General features: G+C 53.2%; 2 protein-coding genes across 3 annotated transcripts in view; both read right to left on the bottom strand.

Moving 5' to 3' along the window:
- Positions 1–332: 332 nt before the first annotated feature.
- Positions 333–4,072, bottom strand: LOC112429500 (uncharacterized). The gene is given in 3 exon segments (XM_024798055.2): positions 333–3,604; positions 3,606–3,628; positions 3,631–4,072. Coding segments are annotated over 3 exon segments (624 nt in total). The 3' UTR covers positions 333–3,445.
- The window catches only part of KIRREL1 (kirre like nephrin family adhesion molecule 1), a 109,356-nt gene continuing 96,661 nt past the window's right edge, over positions 333–13,027 (bottom strand). The window contains exons 6-15 of one of the 2 annotated variants that reach the window (XM_011769952.2): positions 12,741–12,846; positions 12,447–12,595; positions 11,824–11,951; positions 10,970–11,096; positions 10,780–10,880; positions 9,040–9,238; positions 7,155–7,262; positions 6,839–6,978; positions 6,202–6,279; positions 333–5,953 (exon numbers count right to left, since the gene is read on the bottom strand). In XM_011769952.2, coding sequence (XP_011768254.1) covers positions 5,477–5,953; positions 6,202–6,279; positions 6,839–6,978; positions 7,155–7,262; positions 9,040–9,238; positions 10,780–10,880; positions 10,970–11,096; positions 11,824–11,951; positions 12,447–12,595; positions 12,741–12,846 — 1,613 coding nt within the window. In that variant the 3' untranslated portion in view covers positions 333–5,476. Of the gene's footprint in view, positions 5,954–6,201; positions 6,280–6,838; positions 6,979–7,154; positions 7,263–9,039; positions 9,239–10,779; positions 10,881–10,969; positions 11,145–11,823; positions 11,952–12,446; positions 12,596–12,740; positions 12,847–13,027 lie in introns of both variants that reach the window. The other variant, XM_011769950.2, reaches the window with a different exon arrangement.

Here is a 13,027-nt window from a genome sequence, read left to right on the forward strand (position 1 = left end):
TGTCCCAATTCCTTTGGGATCTGGAACTCGGATTGAAAAGTCTCCCCCTTTCCCATTCCCATAATGTGATCTGGCACAGAACATTTGGATGCTGTGTTCCAATAGCAGGGGCCTCCAGCTGTTTGTCCCTGAACTGCCATAATTGGCCTCAGGGTTCTGCACAAGTGGCAAACTAGAGAATACATTTTTGCCCCATGGCCTGGAGGTGGCACAAACACTGTTTCTGCAATTTCAGTCCAAACCTGTTTTTTCCCCAAACCAGAACTATCACCCAGAGTCAGGCAGGCTTTTAAGTAACTAGCCGTTAATGCATTAAACAACACAAAACATGGTACTTTTTAAAACATTTATATTTATATATATAAAAAAATTAAATATATATAATATATAGTGTGTTTGAGACTAAAAATATAGTACATAATATTTTAAAAAAAAGAAAAAAAGTAGAATAGGAAAAGGTGTGAGGGACACACAGATACACATTGCTAAAAACCTACGATGGTTTGTCCTAACAAAAATAATATCTTTTTTTTCTCTTCTCTTAATTATCATCATGGATCCATTTATTTCTGGGGTCTGGGTGGAGAAAATTCAACTGGAGCTAGAAATGGATGTTGCAATCCCAAGAATGGCTGGGTAGAAAATGTGACCAAAGGGAGCCCTGGGCCTCTTCTGGTGAAATTGGACACCTCAAAATTTTCTGGGTCACTGTTGCTAACAAGATTGTGTGGAGTTTCATTGTATTGGGATTTTGGCTGCTCTCTCCCCAGAGTTAGGGTATTCTCAGGGGGGCAGCATCTGAAGAGCTCCAGAAGCAAACAGAAGAGCTCAGGGCCCATCAGTACTCAACAAGGCCGGTGGTTGGGGCCAGCAAAAAACCAGGGTAGGGACAGCAGACTGGCAGGAACGAGTGACAGTTCTATGCAAATGGAGTTATTATTATTATTTTATTATTATTAAGGGCAGGTTTGTACCAGAACTGCCCAGTATGGCCTGTGACTTCTGCGCAGCAATTATTTCTCCAGGGACAGGGCCTGGAGCTCCCTCACAGTGATGCAAAGAAATGGGATTCCCCACTAACCCCCCACACACACCTCCTTCCTACCAAATCACACATCTCTCAGTCCTCTCCAGCAGCCCAGAAGTGAGCATCGGGACCACACTGACAAAGGTGAGCCAATGCCTTTCACAAAAAGCCTGGCCTTGAGGAGAGGAGGAGAAATACCATAGGGGGATAGGAGGAGGCCAAGAGAAGGGAATGGGATATTTAAATGCTAATTTTATAGCGTCTTCACAAAACTAAATGCCTTTCAATTACATCCCTTGGCCTGTGCACTTCAGTGTTCATTACGGCCTTGCCAGGGTCAGGAGCTTCACTAATCCTTTTGGGCGATTATCAACATGCACAGTGGCCTGCAGAGGCACCAAGCGGTGGCCTGGCTCAGGTCAGACAGCACTAACTTGGGGAAGCCAGGATTTCTGAGGCCAGGATGCTTGGGGAGGAACTGGAGCTTAGCTGTGGGGACAGAACCTTCCACACAGCAAAGAACAAGGCAGTTCGCTCCAAATGGGGTCTTGGCTTTAATGCGGCTTTCTTCAAACCCAAATGGCTGAACATTGCTATGAACGTGGGTCATGTATACTGAGACATCGATTCCGTTTTATGGAGCCTGGGACTGTGGCTCCTGACAGGTTAACAAGAGGGCACGAAACTCCAGTGCAACGTGCTCCATTTTGAAAGCAGCTAAAGCTCCCCTCAGAGTGAAGAGGAAAGTAGCCCTGCTGGGATAAGGGGAGAGCATACTGCCTGAAGACAGGGTGCTCACATGAACATTTTCACTCCAAGCAAGACAGTGATGAGAGCACAGCACTGCTCCCATCTTGGACCCTTGCCTTTCTCACTGACTAGGCTTTTTGCTTCATGCAAATTCTGTGGCTGGACTTTGAGGGATCCAGAATTTAGGATATAGGGCGGGCCCTTTACGAGGGAAGTGACCATGGCTCAGCCAAAATCACAAGATCCTTTTCAAGATCCAGAATGTATTCCAAAACTGTTGTACCCCTTTCCCTCCACTGGCTCCCCTTGCAAGCTGCTCCTTCTCAGGCGGGAGCAGCTGTGCATACTCCCTGACCTCTGGCTCCAGGCACCTTGGACTGCAGGCTTCACCTGTTTGGTAAGAAGAGCAAGCTGTCCCTGGGCCGGAGGAATGTTCCTAAGGATCAGGGTGGAGGAAGGCTACTCCCATTTTCCCTTACAGAAGCAGTGCCTGAAACCTAGGCACATAATATGCCTATGTGCATACTATGCCCTGCCCTGGCAAAAGACACGTTTGCAAACCAATCAGAAATGAGTGGGGAGCAGCACAGATGACCCAATAGCCAAAGGATAGCCCCACATCAACTTTACTCTGAGGCTTAGGGTGTATTTTGTGTTGTTGTTTATAAAGGGGTCCCTGGTGGAAACTAATTCACAACACGTCTGACAAGATAATGAAGCCCATGGTGAAAGCTGCTTCTTCGAACAGGAGAGAACCCCCCGACCAGCTCCCCAGCACTCACCATGCTTGCTACTGTTCCCAGTTCCTTGCCAGCAATGGGCAGTCCCACCCCTACTGGCAGCACAATGGGTATAACAAAACCAGAATAGTTTTAGGTTTGTGCAACTCTCCCCCTTCATTTTACAGGCCAGACAAATTGGGGGCAATGAACAGAAAGTTAGGCCAAGATCTAACCTTGGCAGCTTCAGGACTGGGTCCTGGGTCTCCTGACCTCTAGTCCCTTGCTCTTTCCACTAAAACAAGCCGTCAAAGGTGATCAGGATCACCAACTACGGAGGCACCGCCATGTTGCAGGACTCCAGGATTCAACAGCAAAGCTCTGTGATCAAGGATGCCTTCCACTCCCCAGAAGAGCTATTCCACTGGGCCCTTCAGGTAGGTTCCAATTCAGATTCTGACGGCACCAACATGTCAGTTACAGAGGGCAGAGACGACCTTGGTTGCTGATGCTTCCCTGTGCCTTCCTGGGTGCCTGCTTGACACCCAAGAGGCTCTGGTTAATGTGTTAAGGAATAGAGAACAGTGAACTAGCTCTGTGTCAGGCTTCTGAAAACTAGGCTTCCTTTCTCAACCATTTTCCCTGCACCATTAGCTCAATTACCTAGTAGCCTTAGGCCCTCTCTCCATCATTTCAGTAGAATGAAACTGATACTTAAGCCAAAAAGGGACAAATAAGAGAATCTAGCCAAACCCAAAACAAGAACGATTTTTTTGGAATGTTCATGTTTAAAAAGCCACCATCTTTAGACTTTAAGTCTTTGGATTACCCATGGCTTCTGGTTTTTGTGAAAATAATATAAATTTGCATGAATTTGTCTGTACAAGAACCTGAATTTCTTGACAGACCTTCCCACTGAGCTCTCATAAAAGGACTCTATAGAAAGGTATCAGCTTCCAGGGATGGAATACAGCTGGAAGCCTGTAAATGCCCCAGGTAGGGCCCACTCCACAGGAGTTTTCCCTGCTGAAATGAGGGAGGATGCAGAGGCTTCCTGCGAGGTTAAAACCAGAGCTACTTGCTTCCTGGGTATCATCTGGTCCTTCCTAGCAAGGGGTTGGCCAGGAATGTCGCCCCCAGACCCATCTGTAAGGGCGGTAATGGCCTGTGGCTGATAAGCATGTAACTCATTAAAGCGAACATGAGTTATGAATGGTGACCACGGAGAAAGGGCGAGGAACATTTTGGGAACTGCACCAGAGGCCCTGCCTACCACTGGGCTGCACATGCAGTTGGGGAGGTGGGAAACAGCCAACTCCAGACACTGCTTCTTAGGGAGGCGTGGCTGGGGCAGGGGTACAGGTTCTCCTTGGAGCTCCTGTTCTCTTTGGTCAGAAGGTGGTGGCTGAGAAGCAGTCACATGGAAGGTGTGTGTTGGATGTGCGTGCACATGGAGGAGGAGGAATGGCCCGTGGAATGCCTGTGGTGCCCTTCCGCGCCACCTTCTCCTGGTCAGCACAAGTTCTCTGTCAGGGCCATTTCCAGGCCCCTTACCTCTCCAGGTCCCCTCACCCATCTCTCTCCTAACACTGTAACACTTAACAGTGTGTCTGAGGCTCACAAGTACCCGCTCCCTGCACAACCGCCCACGTAGGGTCGGTCATCCAAAGCTTGACACTCAAGGCACTGAAAGTGGAAGAAGGAATCTGATTGGTCCAAGAAAAAAAAAAAGACACTTAAAAAACCAAAACCTGTCTCCCACACCCCCTGGAAAGTGGCCTCCAACCAACTGATGGTACCTAGGGTAGGAGAGTAGAGCCGGAGAGCCAGGCCCCCTCCCTAACCCTATCGGAGCCCGCTGTGTGACAGGTCTGGCAACCTGAATGTTTAAAAATGGATTCAAAGTGCTTGGAGACTGAAAGAATAATGGAGGGTGTTAGAAACCCCATGGAGAAGAATAGGTACCACCTTTCCTTTCCAATGGGACTTGTATTTGGGTGGGGGAATCCCTACATCTTTTCTTCCCAAATGAGGTTTTCATTGTTTTTTGTTTCCTTTGAAAAATTATACAGCACCCCCACCCCTACCTCACCACTCCTCAAACCAGCTCAAGAGTTAAAGCCAGGAAGTGGGGCAGACTGGGGAGAGGAGGCCTGTGTGGCTCCCTCTAGTGTTGGTTCTGGAAACTGCTGCGCAGCACACAGCGGTCTCTGGGTCAATCAGGACATGGTCCTGGCCTTTCTTTCTCCACCAGGACCCTGACTTATCTGGCTGGCCCAGCATAGACGAGAAGGAAAGCGGGCAGTGCTGCCGGGGATTCCTGGATCCCTCTGCATGCTGACAGACAGCTGTCCACAGTGGGCCAAGGTGACTGGCATTTTGATCCCAGCTGAATGAAGGCTGGATTTGAATGCAGTGCCAGAGCTGTTCTGTAGACAAGAGCGAACATAAATCCAAGCTCCCTTCTGCAGTACCCTGAGGAAGGAGAGATGCACCCAGGGCACGAATGCAAACAACACAGGGACTGGCCAGGCTATCCTGTTTTCCACCTGTCTGTGCCACAGCCACCCACTCCCATACTTCATGTCCCTAGGCCAAAGCCTGCCCACCCTGGGTACCCCCATTTCCACTTATGGGAGATCAGAGGGGTGGGATAGAAAGGGAATGCTAAAAAGTGCCCCCTCTGCTCTCCCCAACCTTCACTTTCCCTGTCCCCATTCTAGGGTCAGGCAAGAGTGCAGGTCAGAAGAGACACATCCTCCCGAAGAAGAGGGAAGGGCAGGCCCAGGAGGCTGGGGCATGCAAAGAGCACCATCCTCGGGACGGGGTGTTTCTGGGAGACCTGCTCCCCACCTGCCACGGTGGGAGGAAGAAGGCTGGTCCGAGAAGGGAGCAATGAGCAATGCCCCTGAATATCAGGGAACAGCTGTGAAAGCCTTCTCCTCTGCCCCGCAGAGATGCCCCAGCCAGGCTCTGGCCCCTACACGTGAGTCTGCATGCGCTGCTGGAATCGCTGGCCGTAGTCCGAGTGCTGGGAGGTGTAGGAGAATCGAGTGGCTGTGGCGTACTTGCCAATGGGGTCATACGCCTCATATGGGGTCCGCTCCAGGCCAGAGGGTGGGGCCTGCGGGTAGCCCAGTCGGTAGGTGGGGTACCCGGCTGCCCCAGGGAAGGGATGGGAGTTGAACTTCTCATAGTTCTCGTAGGACAGCTGACTGGTTGTGTCGGTGCCAGCTGGGGCAGCAGGGCCAGGGGGTGTGGGCTCAGGGCCATAGTCAGAGGCAGGGGCCCGGCTATAGGTGTTGAGCTGGGCATAGCCGCTGGAGTGGGAGAGACGGGATGAGGGGCGGCCGTCGAAGCGGGCAGGGCCAGGGGCACGGTAGTCAGCATAGAGCACTGCCCTGGAAGATGGGCGGTCTTCATGGGCACGCACGTTGTAGTAGCCATTGGTGGGGTCCTGGGGGCAATGAGAGAAGAGGATGGAGGCAGTGTTCCCTCTTGGATGGGGATCAAGTCTCACCATGGCCTTCTGGGCTTCCTCCTCTGGCTCTCCCTATGTCCCCATCTAGCATTCCACCTCCTCTGCTCCTTCAAAATCCCTCCCAACCACTCCTCCCCGAGTCTGTCCTCACCTCCCTGCTACAGGCCCTCAGAAACCCACTGGTCCACCAGCCCTCGTGCCCTGGCCCCTTCCCCCTTTCCCACCTTCATCTCATACTCCTCCCGGGTGTCAATAGTGTCGCAGCGCAGGTCCTGCTTCAGATCCACATCATCCTTAAACGACTGCAGAGCAGCAGGAGTGGGGCGTCAGCAGACAGAAGCCCTGCTCTTTTCGACTCTCACCAACCCCTCCCCACACTCAGAGGCCACCTGCTCACAGGAGGGGTCTGAGGTCAAGGGCAGACTTGAGTTCTCGGTTCTCTAGGCAGAGGCTCTAGGATGTGGTGGGAAGAGACCAGAGACCTCGGTTCGAGCACTAGTTTGGTTGCTAACATGTAATGGGACCTTGTATATGTCATTGCCCCCCTCCAGGGCTGTTTCCTCACCTCAGCAATGAGGCAGATGGACCAGAAAGCCTCTGGGGGCTTCCAACTTTCACACTCTGTGGGGCAAAGGAAGTCTTTGGAGAACCCCAGCTGCCTATCCTCTGCTGGAGGAAACTAGCCTGGGGTGTGTGTGAGAGAGAGGGAGTATGTGTGTGAGTGTGGGAGAGTGTGTGTGGCAGGACCAGGGAAGGCTGATTGAGGAAGGAGAGAATGACCACGGTTATTAGAGATCTGGGATGGAGCTGTTCCTCAGAGGGTGGAGAAGGCAGGAGGCCAGCGAGGAGCAGGACCCTCACCGAGTAGATGGCCTTCATGACCCGGGTCGCTGTGGAGACGCTGGCAGTGTCATCCTCCCGGTCAGAATGCATTGTAAGTGGCTCTCGGTTCACTGTCTCCACCTTGATATCCAGCTTCCTCAGGGTAACGTCTTTGCGACCTGGGATAGGAGAGGCAGCTTGGACTAAGTGCTTCCTGCTGGCCTCTGCAGTGGTTGCTTCAGGCTCCCTCTGGGCTGGAGCTCAACGGCCAACCCCCCCATCCATCCCAACACTGCCTGTCACAGCCCTGGAAGGGCCAGGGGAAGGCTGTGGGCTGCACAGGGCCCATACTCACTGCCTTTGCGGCGCCGGTAGAGGAAGAATACCAAGGCGATGAAGAAGAAGATGAGCAGGATGCTCGCACCGATGGTGGCCCCAGCTATGATGCCCACAGGTAACACCTCTTTCGATGGGGAAGGAAAGGTGGAGGCATGAGGCTGGAGTTATACTGGGAGCTAAGCTCAGTGCTGGCTGAAGGCTAGGCCACAGCTACAGAGGCAACCTTGGCTTGTGTACAGGGCTAAGTTTTGACTGAGCCTGGGAACAGCATTCAGTTTAAGTCAAGGCTGGATTACAGAGGAAGGTCAGCATTGTAGTTGGATTTTGGTCTGTGATCCAGCTCCATCAGAATGGAGATCATGGTCATGTCTCGTCCCTGCAGCTGGGGCAGGAGTTTGCCCCGGCCTTGGTTCTGTCGATCTCTGTCCTTCAGCCCACCTGACTATGATGCTTGGCCCTTCGCTCTTGTTTGAGGTCAGCTGTCTCCAGACTCTCCAATCTGCCACCCATATCCCGACATCTTTCATCACCGTGCCATCCATAATACCACTGTGACTGCCCCATGTGCACCTATCTACCCAGGGCTCCAACAGTTTTCCTTGGTTTCCTCTGCTTCCCAGAGCTGAGGAGCTCAGGAATCCTGCTTCCAATCTTCTCTCTCTTCCTAGCAGCTCTAGCTGAATCCAGATCCTGCTTATAGCTTTTCCTCTGTGAGATCCTTCCCTGTGGAGCTCCACGTTACTGTATCTACTCCTTTCTTCCCTACCCCCAACCCCCTTGCTGGCATCCTCAGTTAAGACCGAAGTGATGGACCAGGCGCAGTGGCTCACGCCTGTAATCCCAGCACTTTGGGAGGCTGAGGTGGGTGGATCATGAGATCAGGAGATCGAGACCACCTTGGCCAACATGGTGAAACCCCGTCTCCACTAAAAATACAAAAAATTAGCCGGGGGCGTGGTGGCATGCACCTGTAGTCCCAGCTACGCGGGAGGCTGAGGTAGGAGACTCATTTGAACCTGGGAGGCATGGGTTGCAGTAAGCCAAGATCGCACCACTGTACTCCAGTATGGGTGACAGAGCGAGACTCCGTCTCAAAAAAAAAAAAAAAAAAGGCGGAAGTGATGGGATGCTGTCATTTTCCATGCGGTGCCCCATCTCCTATGTCAAATGGTTAGTTCTCAAAAAATAAAACAACAACAAAAAAGTGCTTTTCCTCTTTGGACTTGGTAGCTTCCAAAAGTCAAAGGAATACCTCTTTTATCATGTGACATGTGAGAAGTGCCTTAAAGGAGAGAGCACTTTTCTGCTATCAGAGTGACAATTCTTGAAGAGGTAGGGGAACTCATACTTACTGAACACCTATGATATGCCAGGCATTTTGTAAACATTCTCTCATTTAATCCTCACAGCAGCCCAATGAAATGGGCAGCATTATTCCCTTTTGCAGTTCATATGATTATTCTCCATCTGAATATTAATTTGCTACCACTCTGTAAGTCCCTCCACTACACTGAAAGTTTCTTGAGGTCAGGGACTGTGTCTTGTTCACGGCTCTTCCTGCAGACCCTGGGGCAGAGCCTGGCACACAGCAAATGCTCAATACACTTTAACAAAGTGAGGGAATTTCCCCAGTTGAGCATATGGAGGCCAGGTTCTGGTGGGAAGGCCCAGGAGAGTTCTTTCCTTGATGCACAGACTCTTATAATAGGCAGGAATCAGACGGGAGTAGCCCCAAACCCCTTCACTCCTTATCTCTCAGCCGGGACATCCCTCTGTGTGTCACCTCCCTCAGAGCAGAGCCCAAGGGAAGGGGAGCAGCTGAGCCCTGCCCCTGGAGAAAAGAGGGAGCAGAATCCTCAGGCTGCCCTGCACCCCAGCTGGCAGGCAGCACTGCCAGTCACCTCGCTCTTCCAGCTGGATGATGGCTGTGCCTGGCCCGAAGCTGTTCCAGGCGGTGCAGTTGTAGTGGGTCTGAAAGTCGGCCTCCATGACATTGTTGATGGTGAGCGTGGATAGCACCCCACTGCCTGAGTTGGTCCTCTCCACTGTATAGCGTTCCAGGGTCCCCACCTCCAAGAAGTTCTCCTTCCATGCCCACGCCTGCAGTGGAGAGGGCAGGAAGGAGGTAAGAAAGGGGCAGGTGGCAGAAGCCCATGCCCACGTGTCCCCTGATCCACCCTCAAGGCACCCTCACCCCTATGTGCCATGTGTGCCCCACGAGTCCAGCCTAACACCTCCCTGTAACAAACTTAAGTCACACCTGCTGCCTCACACCCTCGGCACTGACTCTCCACTCAAGGAGGAGCAGTGGCTCCCAAGCATGGCTGACATCAGATTTACCTAGGGAGATTCTTTCAAATGTAGATTTTTGGGACTTATGTCCTACATAGGAATCTCCAGGGAGGAGGAGAATCTCTATTTTCATAATGATCACATGTGATGTGGATGCAGCTGATGCAATGAACCGACACTGGGAGCCCCAGATGTTGTAGAAAAAGTTCTGCATGGGTCCTCAAGAACGCTGGGCTCCTCTGCCCATCGAGCTCCTGTGTGGCCTCCCCGTCCCTCTCTAGGCCTCATTTTCTTCATCTATACAATGACAGAACCAGGCTAGGGCCAGACAATGCTCAAGATGTCTTTCAGCTCTGATAGTCTGTGATTCTAACTAAGCGTAACTCAATCTTTAGGCATAACGTTAACCAACCCACACGACCTGCCTGACTGGCTCTGAGACTGATCCACAGACTTATAATAGGCAGAACCCACAACGGGGTATCCCTGGACCGTTCCGTCCCTGACCTCTCAGCTGGGCCATTCCCCTGCGTGGCCCCTTCCTCAGAGTGGAGCCTAAGGGGAGGGGAGCAGCCGAGAACTGGCTCCTTTCCAGGGATCAATCCTCCTAGATCTGCAAGGAAAGCCCCCCGGGAGCCCAGCCGCCTGCTGCCCGGGCAGCCGTGGTAATGAAGTGTCCCTGGGCAGCCCTGGAGTTAGCCAAATGGTCATTAAATGTGATGAGGGGTTTGACAGTTAATGGTCACGGAAGGAATTAATGGCTCATGGTGTGGGGGAGAGGAGAAAGGAGGGAGGAGAGTGGCAAGGCAAAGGGGCTGGTAGGAGGAAGGCAAGAGGAGGGAGAGAAGAGTGGGCCAGGCAGGCAGGAGAACTGATGGGATGGGAGGGAGAGGGCAGGAGCCAGAGGAGGAGGAGACAGGGAAGGGGAGGGAACAAGGAAAAGAGCAGGAGGTCAATGACAGGGCAGATGAGGGAGAAAAGAGGGGAAGTGTTAGCCCAGGGGAGAGAGCGGGGAACTAACATGAATTGAGTGCTGGCCTAGGCGTCTCATACCTGTTGCTGCCATGACTTCTCACAGCAACTCTATTAGGTAGGATTTACTGGCCCTGTTTTGTAGATGAATAAACTGAGGTTCAAAACATTAAGTGATCTGCTCAGGGACACATAACAAGTAAGGGAGGAGGTGGGATTTGAGCAGGTAAAGGGACAGAGGGACAGAAAGCAGAAGATTCGAAGATGGAAACGGGACAGGGAAGCTGAAGGAGCAAAACCAGCAGAGGTGAGAGGAGACTGGGCCTGGGCAAAGAAGCAGGGAGGGCTGGCTGTCCGCAGGCAGGCCCACCACTCACTATGCGGTCTGGGGGTGGTGTGCTCCCAATGAAACACTCCACCTTGCCACCGTCACCCCTCACAGCGTACTGCACCGCCTCACTGGAGATGATGGGGGGCCCTGCAAGCAAGAAGACACACATCAGAACCAGTTAAAAACCGCAGTGCCCGCCCACCCAGGCCCGGCTGCCTCTCAGGCCACTGACTCACCGTTCACATAGAGCGGCACCTCCCTCTCAGCCACTCCGATTCGAGGCACAATGGCCCGGCAGGTGTAGGTGCCAGCGTCTGCCTGAGTCACCGACTTCAGCAGCAGCTGGTTGCTGTTACTCAGGACCTGGGCAGAGAGAGCAGCCTCGGGTGGGGAGCCAGGAGGCCTGGGCCCCTAGGTCCATGAGGGCCCCACATCGGAGGCATTGGAAAGAAAGCAGGAAGGGCCACAAGTGAATTCCCAGAAAGGAAAAGGGATTCCCGAGTCCATTTTGGTCCATGCTCTGACTCTACACAGGTTGGCACGTAAATACCCCATCTCTGCAAGAGTGGGCAGGGATGGGGTGGAGGCCAGAGAGGGCAGGTGAAGGCTGCAATCATTTTAGGAGGATGCAGCCTCTTCTGATGATCTGTCGTGTTTTCATTGCCAAATGAAGTAGGACGTTTTACTCTGAGATTCCTCTTCCTGCAGTTCTGGCCCAAATGGTCTAATGGGCATCTCTGCAGAGCTATAGACTCCAGCCTTCTCTAGCGAATCGCCTCAGCTTCCCCACCCCCCTGTGCAGCAATATTTACCAGACCTTTGCCACTGCAGCAGGCCCATCCCAGGCCCTCTCCCTTCCTCCCATCCCACCCTGCTTCCCATGCATAGCTGAGTTTGTCCCCCAAGTGCTTCTGAACTGGGCAGCTGTCCTGTGAGAAGAGGTGGGGATAACTGTAAGCACCTTCTCCTTCAAATCCCAAGACCCTAGAAATAGCCCAGGTTCAAAGATGATGCTGCAGCCCCCCATCTACTCCCATCTGTGGCCACACCCCTTCCTCCCAGCATTCAGAATAGGCAGTAAGAGTCTTACCATGTTTGAGTCCTTTTTGGTCCAGGTGAGAGTGAGGGGGGGATTCCCAACCCAGACACAGGTGAGGGTCACATCAGAGCCAATGTCTGTAGTTGTGGGTTTGGGGTCGACTACAATCCGGGGGGCGACTGTGAGGGAGAAAGAAGCCACTCGTTAGGGTCTCAAGCTCACGGGGTTAACTCCAATCAATCTTCTTCCTCCTGCCCTGCTACCTCCCCATTCATGGAGCCGTCCCCGACTCTGCCCCAGGCCCTCCAGGGCCCTGCTCTCTGTCCCCGTCCCTGCCCTCCCGCTCTCTGTCCCTGTCCCTGCCCTCCCGCTCTCTGTCCCCATCCCTGCCCTCCCGCTCTCTGTCCCTGTCCCTGCCCTCCCGCTCTGTCCCCGTCCCTGCCCTCCCGCTCTCTGTCCCCGTCCCTGCCCTCCCGCTCTCTGTCCCTGGTCCTGCCCTCCCGCTCTCTGTCCCCGTCCCTGCCCTCCTGCTCTCTGTCCCCGTCCCTGCCCTCCCGCTCTCTGTCCCCGTCCCTGCCCTCCCGCTCTCTGTCCCCGTCCCTGCCCTCCCGCTCTCTGTCCCCATCCCTGCCCGCCTGCTCTCTGTCCCCGTCCCTGCCCTCCCAGCTACTCACAGTGGACATTTACTAAAGTGCTGACATTGGTGCTCCCCACTTTGTTGTGAACCTCACAAGACACAGGCTCCGTGAAAAAGGAATAATCCACATTTGTCTCATAGCGACTCTCGTGGGCGTCTTCAATCAAGAAACCCCCTTTGGCCCACCTGGGGGAGGAGGCAACACAGAGGTGGGATCAGGCCTCAGACCCTCTCAACTACATCCATGATGCTTGGCCTCCCCAGTACAGCCTCCGATCCCAACCTCTTCTGTATCACTCACTGGAGTGCTCCCAGCCTCTGACCCCCTCACCTGTAGCCCAAGATCTCGGGGTTGGCTGTGGCCTGGCAGGTAAAGACAACACGCTCACCCTCCTGCACCGTCTGTGGCTCAACGGACAGGGTCACTGTAGGAGGGTCTGCAAAGTAGAGCACAGGGAGTCAGGGTCTTTTCTGTCCCTTGAGTTTCTTTTTCCCTCCCTAACACATACACTCAGACCCGACCACTCTCAGGGGGGATCTGGGAATTTGAGGTTGCAGTGTATCAGCTCCAATTAACACGCTGTCTTCCTCACCTTTTCCACATGGAGCCTCTAGGGG

Source organism: Macaca nemestrina, chromosome 1 (assembly GCF_043159975.1).
Source record: "Macaca nemestrina isolate mMacNem1 chromosome 1, mMacNem.hap1, whole genome shotgun sequence".
Taxonomy (NCBI): domain Eukaryota; kingdom Metazoa; phylum Chordata; class Mammalia; order Primates; family Cercopithecidae; genus Macaca; species Macaca nemestrina.